The sequence below is a fragment of the Pristis pectinata genome, chromosome 30 (assembly GCF_009764475.1).
Source record: "Pristis pectinata isolate sPriPec2 chromosome 30, sPriPec2.1.pri, whole genome shotgun sequence".
NCBI classification, from domain to species: domain Eukaryota; kingdom Metazoa; phylum Chordata; class Chondrichthyes; order Rhinopristiformes; family Pristidae; genus Pristis; species Pristis pectinata.
Window position 1 is genome coordinate 13,338,433 of NC_067434.1, and position 26,893 is coordinate 13,365,325.

A 26,893-nucleotide genomic window follows, 5' to 3' on the forward strand; every position below is an offset into this window, starting at 1 on the left:
TCATTTCCACTTGTCAATTTGCAAAAGCTGTATGAATGACAGAAATAAGAATATTGTCATTATACAGAGAAGGGCAACTTGATTTTGCCAGAATCCCCAGATGCTGTAGTCAATACCTTGCTCAATCATGTAGATCTCACCGTGAAACCTACAAAATACAGAGTGCAGATCATTGTGAGAGAAGTATAAACAGGTTGGGTAATAGTAAGACACAGGAAAACAATTAACCATAATGATAAGGGCCATGAGAAGGCCCTGCAACCATAACAATAAGCATCTCCATTGATAATATTACAAGTGTTGTGCCACATTCCATTTGAAGTCCACACCCCAAACGTGTTTATCACTTGAATTTTAAGAATGTGTTTTTATTTTGAATAATTCCCCATTAAGTGTAAATTCAATTCATTATTTCATGATGTTAGTGAAGTCATATTCCTGATCCAGTCTATTGGAAATATAAACTAAGCCAAAGGTCACTGTATAGCTACGTACTCCTTTGACCTGGGACCTGGCTGCACTAGGAGTTAATGCCCATATAAGCAACAATGTAATGGAGAATCTCAATCATTCATCATGGTCAAAGCAGTTGGCTGAACTGAAGGACTGGATTGGATTGGAGCTACAAGAGACCTCAGATGCTGGAATCTGGAGGAAAAAAGGCCAAACTGCTGGAGGAAATCAGTGGGTCAGACAGCATCTGTAGAGACAGAGGAATGGTCGACGTTTCAGGTCGAGACCCTGCATTGAGACTGAGAATGTATAGGGTCTTGACCCAAAACATCCACTATCCCGTTGGCTTCTTCCAGCAGTTTGTTTTTTGCATTGGATAATTGGGTTATACTGACAAGATATGAGAGTGAGATTTGATTGGCTTGAGATGTTTAAAATAATGAATAGAGTTGCCAGGAAATTATTCCAACCCTGCCATCCACTTTGTGGATCTTCAGAATATGAGATAAAATTAAGTATGAATCCAGGAAAACTTGCCACACAAATGACTGAAAGGCTGTAGAATCCACTCTTTCCAAAAGTGATAGAGCCAGCTTTATAAAAGAGGGTGTGGGATAAAAGCAGAGAATTGAGATCAAAACTATCGGTACCAATCTGGCCTGAACCAAGTACATCATGGTGTATAGGAACTGCAGAATCACAAAACGCTTATTAAAAAGATTTGTATTTATTTAGTTTTTCATGACCTGAGGATGTCCCAGTGAAGCACCATCTAAGTATAAGACAGATAAACATAGAATAGTACAGCACAGGAACAGGCCCATGATGTCTGTGCCAAACACAATGTCGAATTAACCTTAATCTCTTCTGCCTGCACATGATCCATATCCCTCCAATCCCTGTGCATTCATGTGTTTATCTAACAGCCTCTTAAACACCACTATTGTGTCTGCTTCTACCTCTACCCCTGACAGCCTGTTTTAGGCACCTACTACTCTCTGTGTAAAAAAACTTGCCCCACACATCTCCTTTAAACTTTCCCCCTCTCATCATAAATGCATGCCCTCCAGTTCTTGACATTTCTTCCCTGGGAAAAAGATTCTGACTGTCTACTCCATCAGTGCCTTTCATAATTTTATAAACTTCTATCAGATCTCCCCTCAGCCTCCGATGGTCCAGAGAAAACAACTCAAGTTTGTCTAACCTCTCCTTATTGGCATTGCCCTCTAATCCAGGCAGCCTTCTGGTAAACCTCCTCTGCACCCTCAGCAAAGCCTCCACATCCTTCCTGAAATGGGGTGACCAGAATTGCACACAATACTCTGTGCAGCCTAACCAGATAAGTATAGTTAAACTTTAAAAAAAAACTTTTGTTTTAAACTTTGTTTATACAGCACAGTAATGTTGGAAATGTGCCAGGCAACTTCTGCTCAACATGCTCCATAATGAGTAGGTGATCTCTCGTTGTATTTTGAGACATAAATATTCATTAATCACTGGGAAGAACTCTCCCACCTTGTAACCATGCCATCGAATCTCTCAAGTACAGACAAAGCCACTGTTTATCACCTTAATTGAGAGTTGGCATTTCTGGCAGTGCAGCACTCCTTCAGCACAGTAATGAAGTATCAGATTAGATTTTAATCTTATTATGTGCATGAAAGCAGAAGGAACATGCTGATGGAATAAATGCTGGGAGTACAGTCACATTGGAGAATGCAGCAAGTTCTCAAATGCACTTTTTAACAATCCTGATGGAACAAGGCTGGAGGGTTATGTATTTATATTATGAACTGATATATGCCATAGAAGCTGGTATGAAACCATATAGGATGGTTCAGTGGAAATTGAGTAACCTTTACTGCAGCTGTAGAAACTCCATTTTACCTCTTGGGCCTTAAACACACCTTCAGAAGCTACTGTAAATTGTTATTTTTTTCCTTCATAGTTCAGGAATGCCAGCAGTTATTGTTTGTGGTAATAGTTATTGAACTGAGCAGCTAATCACATAGGGAGGGGGGCTTGGAATCACACCTAAACCTTACTGGAGAAGGTTGCAAGATTTCCTTCCCTGAAGGACACTGGTAAAGCAGCATTTTGTTTTAAACCAATGGTTTCATTGTCACAATTACTAATAGTAAATTTTTCTTTTTTTCTCGATTTAATTACTTGAATTTTAAATCACACAGCAAATATAAACACACATTTCTAACACAGCTTCCATCATTGGGTAATCAAAGAAATAAATCACAATAATTGAAAAACACTTTGGCCCAGAAATTCATCTTCACTGTGCTAAAGGGTCATCACCATCTATGTCAATCCATTTTGGAGTGCATGAAAAATGCGGTGAGACTGAGGATCAGTGTAAGTAGTTCATCAGCAGACCAGTTTTGAGGGAGTAGAGGGCTAAGGAATACAGTTAAGTTCAAACTAAAGGGTCAGAATCCAGGGCTGGGCTGTGGCCTCCTCCAGGATGCTCCATTTAACTGATACTACTGTAGGTCACTGAGAACCATGATCAACAATGGTCACTGCTTGGGACAATGTGACCCAATTCCTAGAGCAAAGCTCTAATGAAGAAATGACATTGCCCAACTGTCATTGATGCAAAAATCAAGTAATTGGTTCAAGTGTGCATTGCAAGCAGAAGTTTCTGGTTGAATTACCAAACTGGCATGATAAGAAATGGTTGCAATCATTTTCCACTCAAAATGGCAATCTTTTTCAATGCCATGCATCTGAAAATTACTTCTGTGAATGAATTTCTAAATCATTTTGCTTTGCAACTCGTCACTTCTGAAACAAACGCCCCACAAGATTAAAATTCACATGTACAGACGATATGAGTACAAATGTTGGAACTACATGTCCAACAGCACTCCCCATTACATTTACTTTTAAAATATGAAGTGAAGCTTTCCACAACTAGATTCCCATTTTCTGCCTACTGCCTATTGGACAGCTATAAATGATCATTCATTTTTAAAAATTAAGAATATTGCTTAAATTAGTTAAAATATATATACTTACACTGTTGACTTCATGTAAAATATTTGTCCTTTTAGTTCATTGATTATCAGTGCCTGTCAAAAAACGCGAAAAGGTAAAATAGTTGTCCAAACATGACCTATTTGGGTGTATTTGAGTTATGAAACAGTTTTAAAACTAAAGTTTAATAGCCTTTTCTACAGTATAGGGAGGATCTCTATGGTATTTGATCTATATCTGGCTCAGTGAGAAACGTTATTTGAGCTATTGCTCTTATAATTTATCTCTCCCAATTAGGAACACAATTGAACATATAAAAAAAACCTGCAGTTACTAGAAATCTGAAATACAAACAAAAAATGCTGAGTACACTCAGCAGGTCAGGTAGCATCTGTGAAAACGGGAACAGTTAACATTTCAGGTAAAATAACCTTTGTCAGTACTGGGAAAGAGACATAAGAAAGGTAGTTATGAGATGTGGAGAGGATGGTGGGAGGGATGGCAAGGGTGAGGCCAGGGCTGCCGTGGGGATCAATCATCCAGTCAAATTGGTCAATGAAGGCAATCAGTGGGTGATTACACTTGCTGGGTGAACATGCCCGGCAAGTCGGGATGTACTATGGAGAGAGAAAATCTGGGCCAAAATCATGAATGGATGACTTACAACAGTAATAGACAGTTCTGACAGAGAAAGCAGGTTGTCTAAAGAAGGAGAATTCAATACCAAGTTTGAAAGGCTGCAATGTGTGCAGACTGAAGATGGAGTTCCTCAAGCTTGTGTTGCTCATTGTAACAGTGTTGGAAGCCACATACAGATTGGCCAGAGTGGTACAGAGGATTCAGGAGGCAGGCAACAGGAAGATCAGGTCACTTCTGCTGACTGAACACAGATGTTCTGCAAAGTGATCAACTAATTTGCATTTGGTTTCTCCAGTGTAGAGGACACCACACTGAATGCAGCAGGCAAGATTGGAAGAAGTACAAATAATCATGCTTCATCTGGAAATACTGTCTGGATCCCTGGATAGTGGGAAGGGAAGAGGTGAACTGTAAGATGGGGAATAGTTGGCGGGGACACCATTGGTTGTTCTTCCGATTGAAAAAACAAATTCAACCTCGTGTTACAGTGCCACCTTGGCCGATGTTGTCAGTTCTCTGTGGTCAGAGGTAGGGCTTCAGCATAGGTTTCCAATCTTCTGTCATGACAGTTTTAATTTCAAGCCTCTGATCAATCCAGTGCCCTTCTAGAAAGCAAATATAACTCCCAACATGTTGTCCTGAAATTTGTGCTGGGGACAGGCTGTTATTGTGTCCCTTGCTTTGATCAGGTTTTCCAGAATTATAGCCAGGCATTTGGTTATTAGCAGGAAATATTAAATTGTCTTTGCCCCTCAACTTTCTCTTTTTATCTTGTAGTCCTGATGTCTATTGCTAGACTCCAACTCTGCCCCAGCTGACTTCATCAGTGTGCTCCGAGTCTTAACAATGGATGACCTTCCCTTAGTGTTTTGAAGACTTTCTCAGTACTCTTTGTACTCAGTACTCTGGAGAGTACTGCTTTGGGTCAGTCCACCCATAGTCAACTCTTGTCCCCTAGCTACCTGAACATGCTTCAGCCTCTGACTAAGCATCCCCACTTGCTCTGGCTTGGAATTTTAATGCATCCTATTTACCTGCAGCCCACCCAGAATACTTCTACAAAAACGTCTGGTGTCTCCAGACATTTAGTTGGAGATTGATAGTTGGATGTATGAAGGACCATGGGATCAGTAAACCAAGCCAATACCCAGAGTAATGCTTTTTATAAAGTCCTGATATAGATAAATGTATTCTAATTTTTTTTCACAAATAAAAGTTTAGAAAGAAACGTTTCTTACATTCAAACCATATCGGAATATACTTATCCACTTCAACCAAGACAGCCACTGTAACATTTCATTTAAGTTCACCAGAAAGCCTCCAAAAACCTACAAAAGAAGGAGGACCATAGTTCAGTGATTCCAGATAGCTGAGGAGGGAACCACTGGCTGTTACAGAGAAATAGATCTCATACAGGTCCTTACCATCATGAAGACATATGTGATGGCGATCAGAGCATTGGCTGTTGCAAAGGTGCTGACACTTGCGCTGACTAAAAAAGCCAAACTCATGGCTGCCAAACTACTGAGGCTGAGGGTCAGGTAGAACAGAAAAAAACATGTTTTTTTCTGTGTTGAAAACATAGGGATTGTAAGTGCAGGCTACAGTGCTAGTAATTATTTTAATAAACTATTTCAAATGGATATATCAATAATTTTATTACAGATGCAATACTGTAAGGTTATTTTGGTGAAGCTATTGACAAAATCTTATCTCTAAGTGAGAAACAAAGGACTGCAGATGCTGGAATCCAGATGAAAAAACAACAAGATGCTGGAAGAACTCAGCAGGCCAGGCAGCATCCATGGGGAAAAGCAGACGGTCAACATCTCAGGTCAGAACCCTTCTTCAGGACTGAAGATAGGAAAAAGGGAAGCCCAGTATATAGAGGGGAAAAGCAGAGCAGTGATAGGTGGACGTAAAAGGGGAGGCAGGGTGGGCACAAGGTGGCGATAGGTAGATGCAGGTAAGAGATAGTGATAGGCAGGTGCGGGGGAGGAGGGGAGAGCAGATCCATTGTGGGATGGATCAAAGCCATGGGGGCAGGCAGCATGGGGGGAGGGGAGGAGAGGAAAAGGAGAGAGAGAAAAAAATATTGGCGAGGAGAAAAAAGAAAGAGAGGCTAGGAAAGGGAAGAAAAGAAGAGGCAATGGTTGGGGGGGGGGGGGCAGGTTGGTTTACAGTAGAACACCTACGTTCCGTCCATAACCGCGATCTGCATCCCCCTGTTGCCAGTCACTTCAACTCCCCCTCCCACTCCCTCACAGATATGTCAGTCCTCGGCCTCCTCCACTGCCCAAAGAAGTCCAAACAGAAACTGGAGGAACAACACCTCATTTTCCGTCTTGGGACCTTGCAGCCTAACAGGATGAACATCGAATTCTCCCACTGTAAGTAATTTCTTGTGAATATTGAAGCAATAACAATCACAGTTTTAGATCAAACCATTAGTCAAATTGCTTTAACATTGGACTGTCTAGTGGTGACAAAGTAATTGCAGTAATTGAACCGAAAAGCTGTCAAAGGCAACACCGTCTGATCAGTCACTTGATTTTTTTAAAATGGAAGGTAGATGTCATTGCAAGGCCAGTAATTAATTTCCTAGAGAAGGTGATGATGAGCTGTCTTTTTGAGCTATTTGAATCTGTGTGAATAAGGTTGAAACAGCTGGGGAAATGAATCACTTGTTAGGCCATTTTAGAGGCTTGTTAAATGTCAACACATTGCTCAGGGTCTGGACTCACACATAGACTAAACTGGGAGATTTTCATCCCTAAAGGACATTAATAAACTAGATATGTTTCTGCAGAAATCCAGTAAATTCATAATAAGCATTTCTTTTAGTACATATAATTTAGATAATTTTAATTCATGTTGCCAGATCTCTGGATTACTAGTCCAGTAATTTAACCACTTTGCTGTGATGCCCAATCACTCTGGAATCCTGTGTGCAAAATGGTCACCATGTTCACCCACACCACTGCACATCAGAAGTAACTAATTGGCTATACAATAATTTCTGATATTCTAAAATATGAGAGTGCTATAATTCTTTAATATATCAAGGAGCATGGAATATCAAAGGGTCCAATAATGTCCTGATCCAATCTCAATTCCTTAATTAGAAAACCCGATTACGTTTATCTCAGGTTTCCATTATTGCATAATGAACATTTCTAAACATCTTCCATTGATATAACTGAAGTGATGTACCAGTTATAGCAATCTAATTGATTTCATAACTTTATCCCCATTTTCAAAAATTCCCTGCCTATAGCTAAAGTCTTCAGTTGGAATATTATGTATGTGAAAGTTGTAACATAATTTAATAATAGGCAGTATATAAACTCTGTTAAAGAGGAGCTACAATACATACCCATCAGATAGTAGGATATAGATGAAAAAGTAAGAATTGGAACAATACGATTGGGTATCAGGTCAATCAAAACCTTGGACAGGAAGTACGCTGAAGTCCGATAGTAGCCACACGCATTTTCGTGTCTGATAAATGAATTAGGCTTGTAAACACCAGAGTTTCAAATTGTGAAAAGAGTAACATGGAAGGTTTAAGTGTCAAAATAATTAAAAACCATAGTTTTTCAAAGCAGAGGTGAACGGACTCATAAGGACTTGCTGGAAGTCCACTATTATCAGTAACTCAACAATTACGTCTTTGCAATATTATACTTAATTCCCCAGTGATTTCAATACCTTCACTTGATGAGCTAACACAAGAGATGACTATAACCGCAACCGCCCCCTCCTCTGTCTCACTTTAATTGTTTACACTTCATTGCACTTTATTTGTCTACCTGCACTTTACTTTTTCTGTAACTGCAACACTATATTCTGCATTCTGTTTTCTTTTAATATAATTACGTATGGCATGATCTGTCTGGATGGTTTGCAAAAAAAAACTTTTCACTGTATCTTGGTACATGTGATAATAATAAACTAATACTCACCCCTCCTCACCTCCCTAAGTATCTTACCACCCCACTCCATTAGGCAGAGATTTGACTTCCATAGAAAATATAATCGTGTTGTGTCACAAGGAAAGGCATCAGATCCTTAGTTTCCTGCAATGAGTTTATTTAAAATTCTTTCCCCATTGAAAACAGTTGAGATAAAGTCACCTCGAAGCAGGGTGGGGGAAAAGTGTTAAGAAGTCTGTTGGGCTTATTGCAGTTATTGGATGCTAGCCTGTCTCCATAAATGGAGGTCGAGAAGTTGAAGAAAGGCAGGGAAGAGTCAGAGATGGACTATGTGACGATGAGGGAAAAGGTCAGTTTTAGCACCTAATTTGATGAAATGTTCTAGCTCAGGGTTAGAGCAAGAAGTAAAAGTGATATAATCATTGATGCACTGGAAAAGGAAGCAGAGTAGCTTAGAAACATACCCTCAATGGTCAGGCATTGAGAGGACACATAAGGGTTCCTCCAGCAACACGTTTTGGGGTAAGTGAGTGGAGTGGGATTTGCCGATGTAAGAATTGGCAGAGGAGCTTGTGTTGGATGTGGATAGGGTGGACCTCCACTCAAGGGTGAAGCAGAGAGTCCCAGCACCATCCTGGGGGAGGACAAAACTATAAAGTTGGAAGAAAGACTTCTAATTCATTCTGCACCCTTAATGGCTAGAACATCCAAAACACTTTGTATACCCTTTACAATGAAATCTTTCTGAATTGAATAATGCAGGAAGAGTAATATGTAATTATAGTAATTTCAGGTTGCTGGCTTACTGGAAAATAAAAAAAATCCAGTGCTGCCTTGGAGATTAGCAACATAAAGGCTGAATCTAGAATCACATAAACATTAAAACAGAATATTCAGCCAAAGCAAAGCAGGCCCAATGTGGTTGCAATGTTTCTGTTACATTCCCCACTGCATTTAATATTACATTCAACAAACAAAAATACAAGATATGTGTATATACCTGATACCAAAAAGGAGTTGGATATGAAGATTTTACTCTGATTGAGACTCCTGAGTTATCAGGCACAGACAAATCCTTCACTTCCTTGTTGATTTTCTGATATAAAGCAGATTGTTGGAAATGATGGGCCAAGAGATTCTTATCCTCACTGGGATCCACAGTGACGCAGGAAGTGATTGCATCTTCTTTAACGAAGTTTAAGAATACCAGGTTTCAATATTCAAACACCACACTGACTCATCGACAGTGAATTATTTATATCAACAACTTCTTTTTGACCACTGCCTCCAAGTTTAAAAGAACATTTCTGATGAGATTTCATTGATCTGAAACATGACTTGGTTCAATCTGAATCTAGAGCCTTAAACCTGAATAGGTCTGAGTACCTTGGCTATGGTCGATTGGGAAAATACATTAAAAGTTATGACAGTAAACAAGCGATGCCTAATAAGAATTAATACAAATATATACTTATTAGTTTAAGAATTAATACAAATAATATATACTTATATTCCATTAAACCAAAAAAGACACAACAGGAAAAGTGGCTATCAAAAGTTAGTTAAGGTTAGTATTAGAACAATGGAAAAGATATACAATGTTGACAAAAGAGCAGTAAGACTGAGAATCGGGTAATTCAGAGTAAAACAAAGGAGGATGAAGGTACAGTTAAAGAAAAAGAAAGGGAGATACAAGAGTACATTGGCAAGAAACATAATGGCAGACTGATAGTTTCTATAAATATGTTAATAAAAAATTAGCTAAGATTAATGGGGGAACAAGAAAATGACAGAGGGATTAAACAAATATTTAAAACCTCCTGCAAATAGTGCAGAACAACATTTAGAGTGAATGAGAAGCTCGAAAGAATCATCATTAAGTAAAGAATTAGTGTTGGAAAAGTTATTTGGCCTAAAGGTAATGAATCCCTGAGACGATGACCTGATTCCTAAAGGTTTTAAAGAAGGTGGCAATGGAGATCATGTCTTCATTGGTAATTGTCTTCCAAACTTGCACAGATTTTTATTGATTGGTAGGTAGCAAATGCAACCCCACTATTTAATAAAGGAGAGAGAGAGAAAGCAGGGAACTATGGACTAGTTAGCCTGATATCAGTGGAAGAGAAAATGCAGAAATCTATTAATAAGGACATTGTAGCTGGGCTCATGGAAAATAATAATATGATTGGAAGAGTGAACATAGAATTATGTGCAGGACAACATGTTTCACAATGTTTTTTGAGGTAGTAACTAGCAGAATTGGCAAGAGAGAACCAGTTCATGAGGCGTATTTGGGCTTTCAGAAGACCTTCAACAAGGAGCCTCACAAGAAATTATGAAACAATATTGAAGGTAATATACTGGAGTGGATTGAGGATTGGTTAACAGACAGAAAATGGAATACAGGAATAAATTAGTCATTTTTGGTTTAGGACAGGTGAGGTGCCACAAGGATCAAGGCAGGGGCCCCAGTTGTTCACAATCTATGTCAATGATTTGGATAAGAGATCAAGTGCAATATATCCAAGTTTGTTGATTATTCAAAGCTGGCGGCCTGTGAGCTAGAAGGAGAGAAGCTTCATGGGGTTATAGATACATAAGTGAATGAGCAAGGACATGGTAAATGGAATATAATATGGAAAAATGCAAGGTCATTCAGCCTGGAGGAAAAAATAGAAAGGCAGAGAATGTTTTAAATGGTGGGAGCTTTGAAGGTGTTGGTGTTCAATGGGAGCTGGGTGGCTGAGTAAGTGATTTGTTGAAAGTTAACATGCAGGTACAGCAAGCAATTAGGAAAAATGATATGTTGGCCTTTATTGGAAGAGAATTTGAGTACCAGAGTAGTGACATTTGCTCCAATTATATAAGACCCCATAATTATATGTGATCCGGTAAGTCCACATCTGGAATATTATGTATGAGACTGTCTCCCTGCCTAAGGATGGATATCCTTGTGATTGAGGGAGTGCAGTGAAAGTTCACCATATTGACCCCTGGGATGGCAGGTTTGTTCCATGAGGCACAATTAAGCATTCTGGGGCCTACATGGCTGAATTTAGTGAAACGAAAGGTAATGTCATTGAACCATGCAAAACTCTTGCAAAGCTTGGCAGGATAGATGCAGAGTTGACAACCAAAGGAAATGGACAGGATCCAGGGATAAAGAAGCATTATTAATACCAACTAATGTGAAAAGGAAGGGCAATTGTTAGTAATGGAAATGATGTCAATAGGGGCAGGAGATGGGTCTTTTGAACAACAACAGCAGATATAAGGGAGATTGAAGGTCAGGCCTGGGACAAGTACAAAACTGTGAGGAGACTCATCACACTAGGTACAAAAGCAGGGGGAGGCAGCAAAGAGATGGTCTCAATCTCTTGTGTTCCATGCATACAATAGTGGTCGGAAAGAGGGTTTTAGCAAGAGTGCGTGTAGTGGAGAAGAGAGGACTGGAATTCTCCTTGCTTTTCCAGGAGCAGTTCTGGTAAAGAAAAGTCCTGTGCCACTCAATATGCTGCTGACAGATCTCCTGATGGGTAACTAAAGCAGCAATACTCTTCAGTCTGCCTGTTAGTCAAGAGTATCAGAGGGAAGGACTGGAGTGGGAGAGAGAAAAGGCTTTGTTAGTACAGTAGAGCTCTGTGAATCAGGCACATTCTGGACAAGCAGATTTTCCCGACTATCGAATATTATTCTATTAATGCTCCAAAACACTTTTAATTCACTTTTCTTTTCGATGTTACACAGTAGAATAATACATTTTCCAGTGAACCTGGTAAGTTTCAAGGGAGTGCAGGAAACAAAACTAGGGGAGCTTCAAGAGGGCACAGGAACCTGGGCCCCATGAGAAGGGGGACCCCAGGGAGTGAGGGAACCAGGATACCCAGTGAGCCGATGCTGAACCAGCAGGATTTCCAAATAATCGGTTAGTGGTTTATCAGAGTTTTATTGTAAAAAGGAATCCAAGCAAATTGTCAACAGAAGTAATGCTTTGATTAGAAGATCAAAACTTGAGAGTTGGCACTTTCAAAGTGCAAATATGAGTGATAAACAATCAGCTGGTGAATGATTTATTCTGACTTTCACTAATTCACTCTGAGGTTATACCAGAGCAAGTATCTAAATTACTGGAGCAAGGACTTCCAGAGCTTTATCAAACAAAACAACTTACAGGGAGAGATTGAGAGAGATGTTTTGTGTGTGCCTGCTCCTGAAGATCAGCTGGCAGTTTCTACACTAGAGAGAAAGAAGAAAGAGAGACAGTCCTTCTGAAAGTTTCTCCCTAAATATTGTTGTAATGTATATGGACAGTAGTTGATCCCATACCGGAATCCATAAAGGGGTGCATCCCCAATATAACATGAACCACATATGTTACACCAGGTATCTGATACTTTGCAACAAAATACTCCTAGATAACATTCTAAAGCTGGTGCTTTACCAGTTTGTTTCCTGCAATGCAGGAGATTTTAAGCAGTAATTCAGCGTTACCCTTCTCTCTTGCTGGTGAGTACAGAACACAACATTCACCTCTTACCCAGGGTTACTTTCCCTCCTGTAACCCACATTTTATTGTTAGATTAGGCACCATGTTACCTGCATGAAATTTAATCAGTAAATCTTGGCGATCAGAAATACCTGGACTGGGGTTTTCACGGCAGGATGGAACTACTCCATTAATGACATCCAAGAAGAATCGTGAGTGGTCGTTATGAGGCTTGCATTCATAACCTGGGAATGAACAATTTGCAAGTGTTATCACCAGCAGCAAAATGGATATTTACATAAAGCTGGCAGGACATCTCCCCATTCCACAGGTCCGCACGTCTTGCTTGGATTACAATGGTGGTGCAGTGGTTAAACTACCAGACTAATAATCCAAGGACCAGAAGCAGGAGTTCAGTCTCACCATTGCAGCTATGGAATTCAACTAATTAAAAAATCATGAACTTCATAAAGTGTAGTCTTTGTAACAGTGACCTCAAAATTACTGGATCACTGTAAAGCCCCAGGTGTCCGACAAGGAGATAAATCCGCCATCCTCACATTGACTGCTCTATGTGTGACTCCAGACCACAGCAATGTGGCTGACCCTTTTCCACAACCTGAAGTGCACTGGAAAGACCCTTAGTTGTACCATAACCACAAGGATAAAACTGGCTGACAATTCAGTAAAGTATGGTTTGTTCAGTGAACAGATAGATTTCTAAAAATGTATATTGGTGGGGATGGGCACTTGTGGAATTGACCCAGTCCAATATTTCAGGAGAAGAGTGAGAGCAAATCAGGAAAAAGGGTGAATTTCTGAGAAATTTGACAAGAAATTACATTCCTGAAATTCTGATTGAAGAAATGGAAGAGTGCAAAGGCTGAGAGAAAGGGTTTTAGAACTAGTTAAAGGAATTGGCCATCCATCCTGCTTTTGACTCAGGGACAGTGTAGGGACATGTCCTTTGTTTGGTCCTCAATTAAATGGCGAGATATTTAGCTCTTTCTATGCCTAATGAAAACAAAGAAAATTGGAAATATAATCAACCATGAATGAATTTAGAGACATGAGGCTGAAATTGTTCCTTGTTTTGGTTTTGTAGTTGGCTTGGTGCAGGGGTCCTGATAACTGAGAGAGGTGTCAGGCTTCAATGCTTTGGATAACCAATTCTTCAACTGGCCTCATTTTCTTTGAAATTTAGTCCCTCAGACTTACTCTCTGAATCCCCACCTTGCACACTGAGTGAAGCTCAAGAGGTAACCAATCTGTGAATAACCAATTAACACTAAGAACAACCCAAGGAAATCAATGAACATCCGGGCAACCTGACAAGTCAATCATCATAATTAATTTCTCAATATTCAGTGTTTTATGAATGAATTGAAACCAGACAGGAATAGATTAGGAGCAGACAGGATCCATTGGTCAACGTGTGTCCAACATTGACCCTCCTTTTATATGTCAGTTTCTGCTACTTGCTCAGTATGAATACACTGATTGAAAGGATAAACTGGATGGAATGACCCTGAGCAGAAATATCTTGAACTGACTGGTGGCCATCACTAGTTAATATGAAAGGTTGAAAGGGGATAATGAGGGACATGGAGAAACGTTGTTGGACTAGTCTGGGAGGGAAGATCTGGAAGGCTGATTGACCCTGGAGTGTACAAATAATAATGCAATGAATGGAGTGGTACAGTTGGATCAGCCTTAATATATTAAATAGAGCCCAGCATTAAGAGTCTCTTTCTTACCAAGATCTTTAAAGTAGTTGATGGTTTCTCCACCTAGACCTTGATATACGATTTCTCCCTTGTGCATTAAGGTTATGTAATCAAACATTTTGTAGATGGAATAACAAGGCTGGTGGATTGAAAATACAATGCTCCTCCCATTTCTGGATAACCTAAAATCACAAAACCAAGTCTGAAATAAGAACAGAAAATGTTGGAAGTACACAGCAGGTCAGGTAGCATCTGGGGAACGAGAGATGGAGAGGGAGAGAGAGAGGGGGGAGGGAGAGGGAGAGGGAGAGATAGTGTTTCAAGTTAAAAACTTTGAATGCATACGGATATGTTCTTTAAATGATTATGATAAAGCGAGAAGAAGGCTTCAGGTAAGTCCATCATTGGCGTATGTATGAAACAACAGCTGGCCAAACTGTAACTTGAGTTGTCTTGAGATTCTGACAATAGTTCATTCAAATAGGTATCCAAGCCAATTGGGGTGAATGAAACAATGCTATTGTGTAATACGTATTAAACTTTTAGACGGTAATTTCCCTTACATCTGTTGATGAATGTCCCATTGTTAAATGTCCCTTCCTTATCAAGATAGTTATTGCTGGTTTGGGACCTCTACATAATGTTTCCTTCACTCATCAATGTCATAAAATTAAATATTGAGTGGATGGAATTGCAAAGTTGATGGATTGAGATGCTTCACCCATTGCTGGTTTAATGGACACAAAAGCAAAGCCTTGTTCAGTAAAATGCCTAAGATATTTCAGAAGAGAAATACGGGCACTGGGACATCCAATGGGCATAAGATGAATATCCCTGTGAGGCCTATATAAATCCACCCAACAGCAATTATTTCAAAACAAATCTGTTCCTTCCTTTGTTTTTTCACTGTGCAGTGATTCAAACAGATGTTAAAAGATGGATTTAATGCAATGATCTAATTGAGGTTGCCACTCTAGTTTTACTTGGTGCATTTTGCATGGTAATAGCAGTACTCTAGATTTTAAAGTGCTTCCTCCTGTTTGAATCCTGGTTGGAAATATGAATCACAAAACGCAGAGTGAAAAAAAATTGTTCAAATTTTGAAAGCTGTTACTCTTGAGAAATCCTTGAGAATATTTAATAGCATTAATCCATTGGTCACTTTACATGCTAGCCAGAGAGGGAAGGAATTAATTATGTAACTTTTACACATTGTGTGCAAGTAATCCACTCTCATTTGTGAATCCAAAGTGTTTGCCCCACTTCCAAGGCTTGCATCAAAATTGGGGCTGTTACTTCAGTGCAGTGCTGAGGGAATTTAATTTCCAATAAATAAATTGGGAATAAAATCTAATAATAGTATTGGTGACCATGAAATTACTGCATTGTATTAAAAACTTATCCAATTTCTGATGTCCTAAAGTCCTACAGCGTGGAATCAGGCCCTTTGGCCCACCAAGTCTGTGTTGACCATCAACCACCTATTCACTCTACTCCATGTTATTCTTCCCACATTCCCATCAACTCCCCCTAGATCCGACCACTCACACAAGTAAATTACCAACCTGCACGTCTTTGGGCTGTACAAAGAAACCAGAGCACTTGGGGGAAACCCTTTCAAAAAGGAAATCTGCCTCCATTACCCAATTTGTAAAGCTTGCAGTTTGTGAAGAATGCAAGTTTTTTCTTCTTTCTGCCTGAGAGAGGAGCTGTGGAAGCCACAGGGAGACTCACATGTGAAATGTACGCATGACGGAACTGGCCAGGTGTGCGTCCAGTCCTGTAGTCGGCTAGTCTAGGAAGAGCAGAGATGGTGAGGTGATCAATTCCATTCCAATGCTGCAGCGCTTCTGTTCTCCGCCAGAGACGCCCCGCATGAGGTCCGTGCCAATCTGACATGACAACGAGATTCTTAGTTCCAAATAAAGAATCAAAACTCACGGAAGCATCCCTCACATATCACTGATGACAATCTGCTCAGTCCAGGCACCCTCAAGCTGTTGTCAACCAGCACATTGCAACCAACACATTCAACAGATAACCTCAGTGAAAATGAAGGCAGCCTTCTTACCCTTGCAGCTCCCAGGTGGTTGGAACCTCCATTCTATCTCTTGACTAGGCTCTCAGTTAAGTGTATTAAGTAGAAAGTAACTTTAAGCAGAGTTTACTGTCCATACCTGAACTAACATCTCCTTCTTTTGTCTCCATCTTACAGCTTCCCTTGTGTTAGCAACCTGCCAATGTTCCTTCAGCCCCACTCTTCCACCACCTGGAAGGAAAGGCAACTCAAGGGCAATTAGGGATGGGCGATGAATGCTGACATTGGCAGTAATACCCCTATCTAAGGAAGGATTAACAGTGCAGTGCTATTAGTCAGAACATCACCCTAATTCAATCTAAATGATTGGCATCTCATTAATGTGAGTCTAGCAGCAGATTATAGAACTGAAAAGACATCTGTCCATCAGAAGAAGCAAAACCAGGAATGATGGTAGAACTCAGCCAGTCAAGCAGCATCTATGGAAAGAGAAACCAGTTAATGTTTCAGGTCAGGGGCTCTTCCTCAGAACTGGAGAGGGGAGGGCGAGTATTTACAGTTTTCAAAGGAGAGCTGGGGTTAGGAGTGAGGTGCAGGGCAAATGACTACATGGAGACAGATTAAGACTGATCAGGTGATAAGGAACATGAGTACTGACCAATGGGGAGGCATTTTAAACAAATGAAGTGAGAAGGGAACATAACTATGATAATGGGAAATGATAAGAGAACAATTCACCAGAAGTTTGAGAATTCAATGTTCATTCCAGAGGGCTGCAAAGTGCCCAGAATGAAGATAATATGTTTTTCCACTCAATGTTAGGCCTCACTATGGCAGTGGAGAAGGCTAGAGACAGACAGGTCAGAATTGTTATCCATCAGCAGAAACCTGCAGTGGATCATCAATCAAAATGAGAGCAAATGGGGGAGAACCCAGGTTTACAAAGCGTAAGGTTTATTCCAGTAAAGGCGGAATGTGAAATTCATGTCATAGGAAGTGGTTCAGGTAAAAAGCAGTTACACTCAAAGCTACAGACAGACATGAGGGAGAAGGGAATGGAAGCATGTTGAGAGGGTGAGACGAAGACGGTGAGACGAAGACAGTGAGACGAAGAGTGGTAGGAGGATTGTGTGGAGCATGGATCTAATGGACCAGATCACCTGCTTTGGTGATGTAGAGCCCATCCACTTCAACATACCCTGGTATCAATGCAGTCTTGCAATCCAAGCTCTTCAATGATTTGGTTCACCTTTTGTTTCTTCTGCTCAAATGTATGTTCTTTGCTGGAGAGCCGAAGATTGGCAGAAAACTCCAGGTTTTCCCTGACAGTTAACGTTCTCCTCAGCATATCATCCTGTTATTGAGGAAAGCAATGATTTATACATTGTTGAAATGTTGTAGACATTGTAAAATTGAAAGGCACTTTTAATTCAACATGTTGTCCTGGATGAGCAAAGCCATTTTTAGGTCCTCCCTCTGGACAGAAACCCACAGTCCCCGATCTCAGCTGTTTAGGGAACTGGCACAGAGAGGAGTTGAGGCCAGTGTAGATCAGCCATGGTCCTACTGACTGACAGGGCAGGTTTGAGGGGTCAGGTGGGCCTAGTCCTGCTCCCCTTGTGTTCCTTCTTAAATAACTTCAGTGTCATGTTGACTTCAGTAAAATTAAATGTTGCAATTGGTGACCATACTGTTGAAATAGCTCTCATCCATGCTATTATCAAAGATTGAACATCAGCCCCCACCCACCCCCTCCCCTCTCCCATTAGGAGGTAGGGGAAGCCTTTAGACTGGTATTGGGGACTTCTCTGTAAGCCAGATGTTGCTACTTCAAATCTTTGCACAACATGTCCCTGTAATAGCTGCTGATGCTGAAATATTAGACAATCTGAACGTCAGTGTTGTGCCTTTGGGAAGGCACAGTTTCTTTGAGCATGGATATATTGGGAGTGGATACAGTAGAAAATGACTGTTACTGAAGTGAGCAGTGATTGTAGAAGTGATGTCCTTTCCAGAGAGCTCTGCTCACAGGTGATTCTTGGATCCTCCTCCAGAATCTTCATTGGCATTAGGCAGGAAAGTGGATTGGAGGTGGTGATCTTACCAGAAGGTGAACAGGTGCAAGGGGCCGTAAGCCTGCTCCTATTTCTCACGTTCTTATCATCACCTTCTGGCATCAGTTATTCCCCACCCTCATGATGAAAGCTCTTGCCCAACATTGGGCAACTTCCAACAAACTCTCCACCTCTTCCTCCTCCTTGAACCTGTTATTTGACCATCTGCCTTAACTCGCATGGCTAAGCATCACATGATATTTGAGAATGATTCTGGGAAGCACCTTGGGATATTTTGCTCGACTAAAGGCACCATATTAATTTACTTTCTTACTTTTCTTATTGGGTGTTGTATTCAGGTTTCTTATGGTGCTATGTTGTGGTATCACTTAACTCACTCAGAACTGGACAGTGGAGAAACATACTACCCTTGTTACTACCATCAGGGAGGGGGTACAGGAGCCTGACAACCCACACTCAACAATTCAGAAACAGCTTCTTCCCCTCTGCCATCAGATTTCTGAACAGTCCATGAACACTACCTCGTTATTCTTTTCTTTTGCACTATTTGTTTATTTTTGTAATTTATTGTAATTTTATGTCTTTGCACCGTACTGCTGCTGCAAAACAACAAATATAAGTCAGTGATAATAAATCTGATTCTGGTATGTTTATAGTGGAATTGGGTTTTCAACTGAACTTAACCAGATATAATTGCATGACTCAGTTTCTTAAGGTAGTAACAATGCACCAATTAAAGTAACAATGCACCAATTAAAGTAACACTTTCCTTAGCAGTTAACAGACATACACGACACAGTGATTATTTTCACATGGGGTGCTCTTTTGTAAGGGTCAAGAGCTAAATGTGTAGATCCCAAGCAGTCAGCCTCCTGGTGTGTGGTAGGTCCACAACAAGGGATGTTTTAAATGATCAGTAACCTTCATATGGACTGAGAGCTGTGAGGAATGTCAGCTGAGGTCATTTGAGAATAGCTGGATACTGTAATGGGAAGATGTCAGGGTTTAGTCAACTGGAATTTGTGACCAAATGGATCAAAGTTGTTTCCTTCATTTAAAGAATCCATGTCAAGGTACAGTCCTTAACTTCAAATTAGAATGCACTGCACTAAATTCTTATTAATGGTTTGGAGCCTGATGTGAGTTTTAATTGGAAAGAAAATTCATTAATGAACAAGCTAAGGAACTATCATGATGTTAACCCAAATCATCCACCACACTGCAATGTAACTCTCACCTGCACCACATAGGCAGACTGCAGGTTAAAGTTGGCACTCAACACTTGCCCATTCAGTAGAACCTGGCCTGATTTGAACCCTTTGGGATCCTTCCGGCTTGCCAACACATCTAGAAGCCTAGTGAAAGAAAGGAAAGACAGTCTTTAAACCAGAAGGAACATCCAGGTAATTAGTAGCAACTGTGATGTGCGTGGTTACTGTTGTGTGACTCACGATGTCTTTCCGCTTCCTGTGGGTCCAAGGATAGCGTTCAAGCCAGGTTTCATTATTCCACTGAAACGAGAGATACATTTTCAATGACATCCAACAAACACACTCCACTTTAACTCGCCATCCCATTCCCACTCTGACCTTTCTGTCTGTGGCCTCCTGCAGTGTCACAACAAGGCTCAACGCAAGCTTAAGGTGCAACACCTCATCTTCCACCTGGGCATGTTGCAGCCTCCTGGGCTCAGCGACAAATTCTCTACCTTTAGATTCTCTAACTTCATCCTTTCTCTCCATCTTTATCAGAACTGGCTGTTTCCACCTGTCGTGATGTTGGTTCAGTTTTACTTATTCTACTTCTATAGTCTGGTCTGTGGACATGTCCCACTTACTACACACTACACAGAGTTTAGTGTCCCATTAAACCATTTGGACTCACCCTATCAGAGATATTCCCTTTGTGACACACATCCTTCCCACCTTCTCCTACTGAAAACTAACTTGTTTTTCTCCCTTTTCCAGTTCGAAGGAAAGGTCCATTGATTGTTTCTCCTCCACAAACGCTGCCTGACCTGCTGAGTGTTTGCAACTTATTCTATTTTTGTTTCAAATTTCCAGCATCTGCAGTGTTTTGATTATCAAACACACTCCTTGGTTTTCATATCTGAAAACTATCACATTATAAACCAAATTATGGGTGAAAGACCCCTAACTACTGCAACCTTTGGATCTACTTAGAGTTGCAGCTATTAACGCACCTCAGGTGACCTAGAGGTCAATGTACTTCATTCCATCGGTCATCAGATTTTTACCCTTAGTCAGGAGATGACTGGAAATACTGGAGAAACAAAGGGCTGCAGATGCTGGAACCTAGATGAAAAACACTGTCATGCTGGAGGAACTCAGCAGGCCAGGCAGCATCCGTGGAGAAAAGCAGGCGGTCCATGTTTTGGGTCAGGACCCTAGGGCGGCATGGTAGTATAGCAGTTAGTGTAATGCTATTACAGCGCCAGCGACCTGGGCTCAATTCCGGCCACTGTCTGTAAAGATTTTGTACGTTCTCCCTGTGTGTCTGCGTGGGTTTCCTTCAGGTGCTCCGGTTTCCTCCCACATTCCAAAAAGACGTACAGGTTAGGAGTTATGGGCATGCTACGTTGGCGCTGAAAGTGTGGCGACACTTGCGGGCTGCCTCCAGCATTCTCAGTAACGCAAAAGACGCATTTCACTGTGTGTTTCGATGTACGTGAGACTAATAGATAAATATCTTATATCTTATCTAGATGGCTCCTGACCCGAAACGTTGACCGCCTGTTTTTCTCCACGGATGCTGCCTGGACTACCGAGTTCTTCCAGCATGATGACTGGAAATATCCAGTCATTATTCAAGTGTCAAAATAATTACTCAAGATGCTGGTAACTGGGTAAACTGGAACAAGCCTCTGAACAGAGGGGCTTACTGGGCCATTTCAGAGTCAACCACATTGACTTTGGGTCAGACAATAAGATTTCTTACCCTTTAGCAAACTATATAAGTTTCTAATGACAGTCTGGGAATTTTATATCACCTCTTTGATACCAGCTTTTTAATTTGAGATCTATTTAAAATCCTCAGCAGCTATGTTGGTATTTGAGCTCACATTAATTGTCCAGGCTTCTAACATTCTAGTTCCGCAGCTTCACCACTCTGCTGCCACTTCTCAAGTAGGAGGAAGAGCAATATAATATTGATAAGATAATAACAATGGGTAAGATAGAGATAGAGACAGTTGGAATGATACCAGTCAGTATGAAGCCACGTTATCTGTTCATTGTCTACCAGCAGTGATTGCTTTGTGTGCAGTGGGCTTGAAGCTGTGGGAGGGAGGAGGGATTGGGACAGACAAGGCCACACACTGATGGGTTGGTAACGTTGTTTAAAAAAACGTCATTAAGTTCTGGGCTTCATCACAAGTGGTATAAACATAAAACCTGAGAGGGTGACACAAGAGGTTCTGCAGCCGCTGGAATCTGGAGCAACACACACAAAATGCTGGAGGAACCCAACAGGTCAGGCAGCATCTATGGAGGGAAATATAGTTGACGTTTCGGGTCGAGGCCCTTATCAGGACTGGAAATGAAGAGGGCGGAAGCCAGAATAAAAAGGTCGGGGGAGGAACATCAGCAAGGATGTATAAACCCTTGATGTGCTGTCAGGTGGAACACTGTGTGCACTAGGGACTCCTCACTGAAGGGAAGATGTTGAGGCTTTACTGGGGGTATGTTTCAGCACTAATTCACGGGTACTTCCTGACAAAAGGAGGAAATAGAAAGACAAATTCTTGAAAGCTCCTTGTGTCTCGTGTCCCTTTCAATAACATATTACAGGGTGATAAAATGGAAAGACCAGAAAGGTTGTGACAGAAAGGCTTCCAGCCATCGAGGGCCCAGAGAGTGAAGATGAAGTCCCAAAGATTTTATGAGGTTGTGTGATTGGCTCGGAGAGTTAGTCACACAGAAACAGATAGTCTGGTTCATCAAGTATCAACCACTCATTCACACAAATCCTACACTAATCCCAATGTGTTCTTCCCAAATTGCTGTGAACTCCCCCCAGGTTCTATTCCTCCCCTGCACATGAAGGGCAATTCACAGCCAACAATTAACCTACCAACCCCCACATTTGGTGGTGGGATGGTGGGGGAGGGAGGAAATGGGAGGGAGCTCACTGGGTCGGGGGAGAACGTGCAAACACAACAGGGACACGCCAGGAGACAGCAACTCCACCACGGGAGGGGCGGCGCAGAAGCTGTGACAAAAACAATCCAAGTAAAAGTTTAGCAGGATGTTTAGAAAGGAGTTTCGGGGAGGATGGGGGAGGCTGATCAAGTCAATTTGCTTGGAAATCGGTTTACCAAGAAGAGGAGAGTTTTCCCCCAAACTGAGCGCCCCTAACTTCAGCTGCAGGCGACACAACTCGGTCTCGGCTTTGCACATCAACCACTGGTGACCGACATGTCACCGACATTACGGCTGCAAGATCCGGAGCGCTAACGGGGATCAGACTGACCCAAGGCGCCCGCACACAGACTGCGGACTCTCGGCTCTACCCCGAAGCCAATCTGCAGCGTCTGTACCTGACACCGCGCAGAACTTCTTTCTCCTTTCTCCTCAAGTAGGAAGTCGTCGCTGCATTCACCGCGTATCGGATGTTATCAAAAGTTAGAACTGGACCAGAGCGGTGCAAACGGGAGTCTTTCCCATCCCCACTCTGCGCCGGAGATTCCATCTTGAGACCTGTATTCCCTTCAGCACCAAACTGAATAAAGGCGAAGTCCTTATCTGCAAGTCACACAATAAATCATCGGAGATTACCAGGCGTGTCTCTGGTTGTAAAGTACAGCCTACCTTTTCCAGGTAAGAATTTACAGTCATTTTAATTTCAGCAGACGGCAGGGTTTATGGCCGGTCAGTAACAGGGGTACGGCAAGTGATCATGCATCAAGCTGTTTGTTGCAAATCCCTTCTCATTGTCACTTTCTTGTCTCACGGAGCGATTGAATTTACCGCAACACCCCAGTTCCATTATTCCCCGCCCCCAGAGAGAGCTTCTCGGTTTCACTGACTTGTAGTGTCTCAACGGACCTCAACAGATAGCTGTCTAACAAAGAAATAATTTGCTGGTGGTTTTGTGAGATTTTAGATTCCAAATTAACCAGTACGTTTCCTTTCCAGGGTAAGGGAACCTGGCGAGACGGTTTTACCTTTGGGAAGGACTTGTTTCCATTTACATGCAGTGAGTACTCTGGATGCACACTTGGAACTTAGACCATAGAACATTACAGCACAGTGCAGGCCCTTCGGCCCACGATGTTGTGCTGACCTTTTAACCTACTCTAAAATCAATCTAACCCTTCCCTCCCACATACCCCTCCATTTTTCTATCATCCATGTACCTATCTAAGAGTCTCTTAAATGTCCCGAATGTATCTGCCTCCACCAGCACACCTGGCAGTGCGTTCCTCGCACCCAATATCCCCCTGTACTTCCCTCCAATCACCTTAAAATTATGCCCCCTCGTGTTAGCCATTTCCGCCCTTAGATAAAGTCTCTGACTGTCCACTCGATCTATGCCTCTTATCATCTCATACACCTCTATCAGGTCACCTCTCATCCTCCTTTGCTCCAAAGAGAAAAGCCTTAGCTTGCTCAATCTATCCTCATAAGACATGCTCTCCAATCCAGGTAGCAAACCTGGTAACTCTCCTCTGCACTCTTTCTAAAGCTTCTACATCCTTCCTAAAGTGAGGTGACCAGAACTGAACACAATACTCCAAGTGCGATCTAACCAGAGTTTTATAGACCTGCAACATCACCTCGCTGCTCTTGAACTCAGTCCCCCAACTGATGAAGGCCAACACGCCACATGCCTTCTTAACCACCCTATCAACTTGTGTGGCAACCTTGAGGGATCTATGAACTTGCTCTACATGGTAACATTTGGCATCTTCATATCACCTTTCACAAGCTTGACAAACCCGAAGCCTTTTACAATTGGTTAAGTACTTTTTGAAGAGTGGTCACTGTGTTAGCTGATTTGTGATTGCCCTGGATTCTGACTTGATTTGCAGCTGTAAGCCTTAGACTATCGGAAATGTGGTTTGGACAGCAGAGACAGCAACTACTAGATCGCTGTCTCACAGCTCCAGCGACCCAGGTTGGTAATTGGTTTATTATTGTCACATGTACAGAGGTACAGTGATAAATTTTGTTTTGCATGCCATCCATACAGATCATTTCATTACAACAGTGCACTGAGGTAGTACAAGAGAAAAGCAATAACAGAATGCAGAATAAAGTGTTAAGGTTACAGAGAAAGTGCAGTGCAGGGAGACAATAAGGTGCAAGGCCATGATGAGGTAGATTTTGAGGTATAAGAGGTCCATTCAATAGTCTTACAGCATCAGGATAGAAGCTGTCCTTGAGTCTGGTGGTACGTGCTTTCAGGCTTTTATGTCTTCTGCCCATTGGGAGATGGGAGAAGAGAGAATGTCCAGGGTGGGTGGGGTCTTTGATTATGCTGGCTACTTTACTGAGGCAGCGAGAAGTGTAGACAGAGTCCATGGAAGGGAGGCTGGTTTTCATGACCTGCTGATCTGTGTCCACAACTCTCTGCAGTTTCTTGTGTTGGGCAGAGCAGTTGCCATACTAAGCCATGTTGCCTCCAAATAGGATGCTTTCTATGGTGCAGCTATAAAAATTGGTGAGGGTCAATGAGGACATGTCAAATTTCCTTAGCCTCCTGAGGAAGTAGAGGCACTGGTGCACTTTCTTGGCCATTGCATCTGTGTGGTTGGACCAGGACAAGCTATTGGTGATGTTTACACCTAGGAACTTGAAGCTTGCAACCATCTCCACCTCAGCACCATTGATACATACAGTGTTGTGTGCTCCACCCCGATTCCTAGTCAATGACCAGCTCTTTTTGCTGACATTGAGGGAAAGATTGTTGTCATGACACCATGTCACTAGGCTCCCTACCTCCTTACTGTAGTCTGACACGTCATTATTTGAGATACGGTCCATTACGGTGGCGTCATCTGCAAACCTGTAGATGGAGTCAGAGCAGAATCTGGACACACAGTCATGAGTGTATAGGGAGTAGAGTAGAGGGCTGGAGATGGTGCAATCCTGACCTCTGGCACCATCTGTGTGGAGTTTGCACTTTCTCCCTGTGACCATGTGGGTTTCCTCTGGGTGATGATTGGTGGGTTAACCTGCCATTGTTAATTGCTCCTAGTGTGTAGATCAGTGGTAGAATCTGGGGGGAGTTGATGGGAATGTGAAAAATTAAAAAACACTGGTATTGGCGTGTGATTAAGGTGAATGGGTATTTGATGGTTGGCATGGACTCAGTGAGTCATAGAGCCTGTTTCTATGTTGTATGGCTCTATAACTCTGTGACATTTCAACACCCAGAGTTCCAGAGACATGATTCCATTTAAACCCAAACAGGAGCAAAAAAAATTTGGGGTGGGGGGGTGGGGTAGGGGTTGTGGCTTAGTGCTGCTGTAGTGGCACAGTCTCACAGCTCCAGTGACCAGGTCCTATCCTGACCTCCGGTGCCGTCTGTGTGGGGTTTGCATGTTCTTCTTGTTACTGTGTGAGTTTCCCATCAAGTGCTTCTGTTTCTTCCTACATCACAGCAACGCGTGGGTCAGTGGGTTAATTGTAAGTTATTGTAAATTGCCCCGAGTGTGAGGTAGGGTCTGAAGGAGGCATTGATGAGGAGAATAAAATGGGTTTCGTGTTAGATTGGTGAAAAAGCAGGTACTTGATGGTCTGCATGGACTCGATGGGCTGAAGAGCCTAGGATTGGCTTCACTAGTGAGTGCAGTGTTTCCAGTGAACCCATGCAGTATATGTCTTTATGGGCAGCACTACTAATCCAGCATTCTTTGCCCTTTCCTGATTATCCTTGAGAAGGTAGCAGCAGCTGTCCTGAACCAATATAGTCCATGTGGAAATGCTATTCCTACAGCACTGCTGGGGAGGAGGTTCCAGCATTTATACCCAGTGATGATAAAGGATGGTGTGTGACTGGGAGGGGATATTGAAAATGTGGTGTTTCCAATGCTGTTCTTCTTCGGGGTGATGGAGTTAATAGGTTTGGGAGTTGCTACAGCTCATCTCATAGGTAGTACACACCAGAGTCTCGACCGAATGTTGAAGTGATGCATATTTAAGGTGGAGGTTTCACGATAAAGTCCCTGGCTGCTTTGTCCTGAATGTTGTTGAAATTCTTGAATCTGAGTTGGGTACATTCATGCAAGTACAGTGACTTCAGTCATATGACTTATCTGTGGCTGACTATCTGCTGAGAGGTTTTGGGCATTTGGGAGGTTGGATATTCGCAGCAGAATGTCCAGCCTTTGAGAAGATGCTCTGGCCACAGGGGTTATGTGGCTGGTCCAGTTAAGTTCTGGTCAATGGTGATGTCTAGAACGCTGATGAAAGGGAATCCAGTGACGGTGATGCCACTGAATAAAAAGGTGAGAAATAGCAGGAGTGGGTCACCCGGTCCCCTGAGCCTGTTCCGTCGGTCAATACACTCATGGTTGGTCTGAC

The 26,893-nt window shown here is 41.9% G+C and overlaps 1 protein-coding gene across 1 annotated transcript; it reads right to left on the reverse strand.

Moving 5' to 3' along the window:
• Nucleotides 1-25,351, reverse strand: LOC127584575 (broad substrate specificity ATP-binding cassette transporter ABCG2-like). Its single transcript, XM_052041349.1, is given in 15 exon segments — nucleotides 1-148; nucleotides 3,487-3,539; nucleotides 5,322-5,411; nucleotides 5,508-5,651; nucleotides 6,995-7,001; nucleotides 7,456-7,601; nucleotides 9,019-9,203; nucleotides 12,615-12,749; nucleotides 14,262-14,413; nucleotides 15,966-16,123; nucleotides 17,468-17,623; nucleotides 19,582-19,699; nucleotides 19,796-19,855; nucleotides 22,903-23,107; nucleotides 25,315-25,351. Coding segments are annotated over 15 exon segments (1,794 nt in total).
• Nucleotides 25,352-26,893: the final 1,542 nt, after the last annotated feature.